The sequence below is a fragment of the Passer domesticus genome, chromosome 2 (assembly GCF_036417665.1).
Source record: "Passer domesticus isolate bPasDom1 chromosome 2, bPasDom1.hap1, whole genome shotgun sequence".
Classification (NCBI taxonomy): domain Eukaryota; kingdom Metazoa; phylum Chordata; class Aves; order Passeriformes; family Passeridae; genus Passer; species Passer domesticus.
The window spans coordinates 73,337,512-73,344,528 of NC_087475.1; the positions used below are offsets into that span (position 1 = coordinate 73,337,512).

At 38.8% G+C, this 7,017-nt stretch overlaps 1 protein-coding gene across 1 annotated transcript in view; it reads left to right on the forward strand.

Annotated features, from left to right (window-relative positions):
* The window catches only part of CRYL1 (crystallin lambda 1), a 50,746-nt gene extending 47,018 nt beyond the window's left edge, over positions 1-3,728 (forward strand). Inside the window, exon 8 of the mRNA XM_064409269.1 lies at positions 1,488-3,728. Within this exon, the coding sequence (XP_064265339.1) occupies positions 1,488-1,601 (114 nt within the window). The 3' untranslated portion in view covers positions 1,602-3,728. The remainder of the gene's footprint in view (positions 1-1,487) is intronic.
* The last annotated feature ends 3,289 nt before the right edge of the window (positions 3,729-7,017 follow it).

The window sequence follows — 7,017 nt, forward strand, 5'->3', positions numbered from 1 at the left end:
CATGCTATTCCTTACACTTCCCTCCTCTTATCATATTATTCTCAGCCTCCTTTCCTACATGAATATTCATCCTGTGTCTTCCTCCAACTCCATCTTCCTGCATAAACCTGTAGCTTTTCTACTTCTGGGTGTTCTTTTTATAATTCACAAACCAGAGTTCCAGTTTGTCATGGAACAAATGTTTAAGAGAAGCATGTGAGCAGTCTGGTAAGGTTACTTGTATGTTTGAAGATAAAATGTGTTTAAGTGCTGTTCTGGATTGGGATCTAGTTGATGTATTAACATTTCTAAGCCCACAATTTGTTTATAGTCACTACATAGTTATTTTGAATGACCACAGGAATCAACGGAAGTATTGTCATTTCCTAATTCTGCCTTTTCAAAAGGTGCCTTTTTTAATGATTGACTAAAGAATATGTATATGGGTTGAATCATTTCTGATCAGCTGTCAGAGATTAATTCCAAAGATGGAGGCAGCCTGTATGGAAGATAGTATTTTGTGTTCCTATTTATGTTAATGCATTTTGAGGAAAGACATTCTTTTATGCTTAAATAACATAGACTGCTTATAATAACAACCAGTAAGAATTTTGGCATCATTCACAATCAGAAGCTTTTGAATGGTATGAAACAGTTTGTCTTTCTTTACAGAAGGCTGGATTCCACTTCAATGTCTGCTTCTGTGTCTTTATTATCCTCAGTCTTCAGTGCCAAAGACGAGCTTGCAGGGATCCTCTGTTAGATCTTACTTAAATCCTCTGCATTTCTTACCTTACTGCTCTGTCCCTCCCTCTGATTTTTTTCTGGAGTGACTGCAGCTTGCCAGTCATTGGTAGCAGGTCCACGTTTTACCCAGTTTCTCAACACTTGCCTTTTAAGCCTAAGACCTCAGGTCCTATTTTAGCAAAGATGACCTTGTGGTCTCTATCTGCCCTCTCAAAACAATTTTTTTTTTCCTTGTCACTTCTAAGACAACTTTGACTGTGCACTCAGAAATACTTTTTTCCCCTGTTTTCCCCTGTCATTTTTATAATAACTGGTATTCTTAAGACAAAATGTTTTTATAAACATGTTATCCCTCACTTCATTTATGGGGAACCACATACAGGAATCTGGTTCAGAACACATTTCCAGCAACCATAAATGGCCAGGTTGTCTCCTTTCTACTTAATAAAAGATTATCATCAAAGAGACTAGACAGTGACTGTGTGAAGCAAAATGAGGGAAGAGGCTGATGCTTTGTTGTTTCTGTAGTCATCTACATTGCCACATTCAGGATAACCTTATCCAAGTGGGAACATTTTTATTCCCATACAGGTTGGTTCCTTTCCAGTCACTCATGGAAAGAATTAATGACCTATTTCTTGTGATAGCCTGAATTTGTGGATGGTGACTTGGTCTGACACAGGGAAAGCAGGAGAAAAATGCTGGTGAAAAACCTTTCACTCAGAATGGGAAATTTAGTTATCTTAAATTTTCTCTTCCAGGCACTGTCTGAAAAAATTCCAGTTGTTCCAAAAGTCCTGGATGCCAGAAGAAAATGGAGAGATGAATGTCTTACCAGTCTTGCCAAACTGAAAAGACAGATGAAATCTGACTGAGATGTACCTTGTCTAACAGGAAAGACCAAATGAAGAGCAGATCTTCATGAAAAGCAGAAATTTTTAGTCATGCAGAAGAGGAGGCTGAATGGGCAACAAATGATATGTGCACATGGAGACCAACGAAACATTTGGTCCAAATTTGCCAAATTCATGAATGACTAGAAACAGTTATTATAAAGTTCAGTTAAAATTTATCAAATTGCTATATAAATGCATTAGATGTGTAAACGTTAAGTAGTTTTAGCAACATTAATATTGTGCAATGCAGGAACACAATCATGTTTTAAATAATGCATTTTTCAACTTGCTTGGGAATTCAGCACTTGAACAATATTTGCTAATGCAGGGATCTGAAACAGGCAAACATCAGCTGTTTGTCACTGGAGAAAATAAACCCTCCCCCGCCAATCACTGTGACAGTGAGGTTAATTTGTAAAGCAGTGACTGCAGATAGGAGAAGGTTGTATTGAGCAAAGTGGATTCACTGGATTGTGAGCTGAGACCTCAGCAGCAGTTAAGGGTCACTTCAGTTCGTGTCTATTACTGTTTCACAATGTAGGGGAAAGAGCTGCTCCTCCTTTCCCTGCCCCCCGCCCTTGGCACTTCTGTACTTGTATGGTGATCTAAATGTGCATAAATACAGCAGAGTTCCCCCTTGATCCCCTCCCCCTGGTTCTGTAAGACTTACCAGAGACCTACTTGGTCTTCAAGACCATGCTCTTGAGAGCCCACTGATCTTTGATGCTGGCTCTTGGCATTGCTGCATAAGTCTGTGCCCGATTTTGTGACTTGTCTGCAAGAAATAAGAGATCTGGATTTAGTAGCTGGTTTGGGAGACAGTGTGGTGTAGTGCATCTGTCTGGGCTTTCTCCATGACCTTCCAAATGATCTCGGGAAACCAGTTCACCTCTCTGTTGCCACATCTGTTTTATACATTGGTTTGAAGCAAGATCCGCTTCTTTAGGACTCAGCTGTAGTGAATGTAACAGCTGTAGCTGAAGGAACCCAGATATCTGAGCTGGAACTAGATGATCTTTAAGATCCCTTCCAACCCAAGACATCTGATGATTCTATGATCTGCTTGTCTGGTCCCCTACAGAGGGAAAGATCCAGTGGCTTAGACGTAGCATTTATGCTTTACTGCTGCCCTTCCCTCAGGAGATGCATCTCCACATAGAAAAACACAGGGTACACCTGGAAGTAGGATCAGCGTGAGGTGCTGCAGTGACATGTTTTGGTCCCCTGCAAAGTGCTATTATGAACATCTGTACTCTGTAATATAGTTGGACTTTGACCTCAGCTGGAACCTTGGGGCATTACTGTTAATGCAGATAGTAGGAATAGCTTGAAACAGTGCATTGCACCCACCCTGCTTGAGTTATACAGTTCTGAATTTGTGCTAGCTCGTCATGTAACTTCACAGTACAGATGCAGAAGTTTTAAGCTGTCATTCTGCTAATTCTCATTTGTTTTTTTATAGAGGATGCAGTACACAAACAAGCTGTTGTTTATTGAAGCTGTAACTTTACTAGTTACCATTTTGAGCTTGGCAGAAATGTCTGCATGAACATACCAAACCTACTTACTGTGCTTAGGACACAGTAAAAGAGGTGTAAGACAATTTGTATTGCACGACACAAGTGGTAGGCCAAGAACACATCTCTGGATGTAAAACATAGAATAGGAGCCATAGTGCAGAGGCTGTCCTGTGCTTTTTTATAATCAGCGAACAGGAAATTTGTAAGCTCAAATTGTTACTTTATCTCAATAGAGACTTAAAATGTTCATGTTTCTTTTGTTTTTTATTGACTGGCTCAACCTGCATTTAGATATCTGAGAAGTCAGTCCTCACTCCTGAGGCCTTACTAGGCAATAGTAAATTAACTATGAGGTTGATTTCCTCATTTTGTGTATGGTTTTGCATTTCAGATGAGGCTGAAGAAGATTCTGATTACTCTCAAGATTTGACCTGTTTTTCTTGTGGGCATATGACAATGTCATAACTAATTAGCTTGCAGTGCTTCTTTTTACTCTGAGATTTTTTTAAAACCTGATCATGTCATGAAATATTTGCCGCTGTCTTTATTATTTGCTTATTAATAAAATATTTTAATGAGGAAGTTATTAACTTGTGTGCTACATTGTGATTGATGCTTGAGAGACAGAGCACTTCTGTAGAGTGAGCAGCTGCTCCACAGGGTTACAGCAGATCTCACCTTGGAGCATCAGCTCCCACACAGGTTTACAGCTCTAAGTTGAGGAAGGGGAAGGTGCTTGACAAAAGGTGCATTTTAACTGACATTTGGCATGGGAATTCCAGCCTCCAGGAGGTATTTTTGCCCCATGAGGATTAGTCAGGCAGAGGCACAAGGTATCCACAGAAGTGGTACAGTCTTCCAACCTGAAGGTTTTCAAGTCCTGGATGAAGCCCTGAACAGCCTGGTCTGACCTCAAAGCTAACTTTCTGTGAGCAGAAGGTTACAGCAGTGCCCTCCTAAGCTTTCTCCTGATTTGCATTTCCTGATTTCAAGTTTTATTTGATTCTGGATAATTCTGCATCAGAAATGTTGCTCCAGTCAAATAATTATTTTGTTTGATTGTCAACAGAATGAGCAATAGTTAAATGATCAAGTAAATATTTTATGATAAACTATGAGATATTTTGAAATAATTTATCTTGTGGTTTCTTTTTTACACAACTGCATATTTTAAATTCCTGTATTTTTTTATTCAGGTTACACCTATAGAATTTTCTAAGGCATCTTTGTTGCACAGTGTTTTTCTCTGTTTCAGCAATTTGATATTTATTGTTTTCCTTATTGCATGTATTTTACTGTAAGTTACTGCTGCACATTGGAAGCAGTGTCCAATATGTTCATAACAAACCCTTTGATTTAATGCCTTTAAAAAGAAACCATCTATGATGTGTGAGATAGGAAGAAAGGACAGATGCAGAGAAATACTCAATTGCTTCACTGAGGGACATGTCCAATACCTCTGGTTTCCAAATCTCTGACTGTAATGGTGTAGCTTGCAGCTTGCAAAACAGCTATATTAATTTACTTTCCCCATTCTGTAGTTGTATCCCTATTCTGTTAAGTCATGATAAGTTTGAAAGTTAAAATATGAGCATTTTTCTGATTGCACTATTATCTAATTGGAATGGTATTAAACTGTGTTATCTTTTGTATACCATCTTTTAGGCAAAGAGTGAACTGTGCTTCATTAGGGAAGCAGGAGAAGTGCTTGTGCTTGTAGAAAAACAGAAAAAAATCATTTTGAGACAAAGTGATGTCATTGTCAGTCTCAATTTCTCGAAAGAGGAGATCTGCTGCCAGTGCCTGTGTAGTTCCATGTCAGGATTGCATTGCCATAGTATGGAGTTACAAAAAGGGATTTGAGAATCTGTAACTGTGGTGCCATTGCAGGGATGGAGATGTGGCGGACAGGAGCTCTCCGTGAGAAGAAGAGCCCAGCAGATGAGAACCCTACAATTACTTGAAGCATCAGGAGGAAAACCAAATAAATGGTTTTCTGCTTTCAGCAGCCTACCAGGCCCAAAGGGAGTGTTTCACAAATTAAGTTGTATCTAGTTAGAGCAAACAAGCGTAAATGAATATGTTTGTTCTAGCTGCCTGCTCATCTGCTCTGTTCCTCCAACCTTCATTGTGTGTGTGTGCATGCACGTGTGGGTGCTATTGCAGAGGGGAAAGACAAAAACTGATCCCAGGGAAAAACTCACATTCACTTTGGTAAGGATTTGTATGTACCAAGCCAACAGCCAAAGATTTCTTTCTGTTCTTTTTTGTGATTTCAGAAAGATAAAGGAGTGCCTTCCTTCAGCATGTTATTCAGAGCTAAGCAGGGGTGCAGGTTAGAGCACCTCACTTAGAGGAGGTTACCTATGGACTAATATCTGTTATAGTTCATTTTTTGGGTAGAATCTTCTTCTCTAGAAAGGCTACACAAACCCTTTGGCTCTATTATAAATGGGAGATCATAAGAAACTAGCAGTGTTCTGGTTTTCTATGGAGCAGTACAACTCATTTCCTTAATATATTCAAAGAAATGCTCCATGGGATTTTAAGGACGGCTTGCTCTTCAGCAGACATTTAAACGGAGAGATGCTTGGAATAAAAGAGCACTCAGTGTGCATGAGATTTCTTCTTTAATGTGGCTGTGAAATGGAGATTTTAACATGTGTCTTGGTGCACTCCTTCCAGCTACTCGCATTTCACACCTGTTTTCACAAGAAGCAGAGATGTGTAAGACGAAGAATCATTCAGAAACCTGTTTCCTTTTATCTATGGATAGAATATAGTCTAACATGGAAAAGTTAACTTAAGAGTCCATAGTTTCATGTGGATACAGGATAGCTGTATGCTGAACTTACTTCTTAGAAGATTCTATACAATAAGAGCTGTAAATTTGCCCTAAATTGAATGTTTGATCTGCCTAGCTTAAGCCTAGATGATGGCACTGTTGCAGTTTTAACAGACTGCTCAAGGCCTCCACAAAGGTCCAACACTTCTGTGTCATCACAATGGAGACGTTTTCCAATAGAAAACATTAAAAAGGCTCTGTAATTTAAAGCACTATGAAAACCCTTCTTTCCATTTGCAATGTGTTTAAACTTTAACATCAGGTCTTTCACTAATTTTTCCAATACCATAATGGTACTTACTTTCCACATCAAGCCACAGTTGCTTGTTCTTGGTCTGCTTAAACAGATAATGCTCCTAAGGAATACAATGGAGGCATTTTTTGGCAGTCCAAGGAGAAAATTATGAGGCTGGAAAATCCTCACTGTGATATTACTGAAAAAATGAGGTTGTTGTTTATGACTCTACTGCAAGCTGTGTTGATGTGGAGCTTGTTGTTTGGTTTTTTTTATAAACCCTACTTAATGGAGTGAAACCTGCATACTAAATACTTAGTAGTAATATAGAAAGTATTTCTGTGCAGTTAAAAACATATTTCTGGAATTTCCAGGCACAAAGGCAGCAGTCATAGAAGTGTATAGTTTTCCACATTCCAGAACACCTTGCAACCACAAAACCAGATTTTCTGATACTACTCAGCAATGCCATTTCAAAGCCATGCAGTAATGGAATTATGTAATTGTGCCATTTCAAACCCACGGGCTACAGGAGACAGCAAATTGCATAGCCACATGATTTCATGAAATGAGCTTGCCATGTTATACTGAATTTTGTTGTCCATGTTATACTGAATTTTATGGAGTAGCATGAAGTCACATTTTGTACTTCTACAAACCAGAAATGTTTCCATTTGCTTTTGATTTTCCTTCTTGAGAAAGAAAAGTTAACAACAAACATCATCTCCCCTCTATCAGTATCTGTATCACTGCACAGTAAAGGGTGATTACAGAAGTCTGAATATAGCTTCAGTT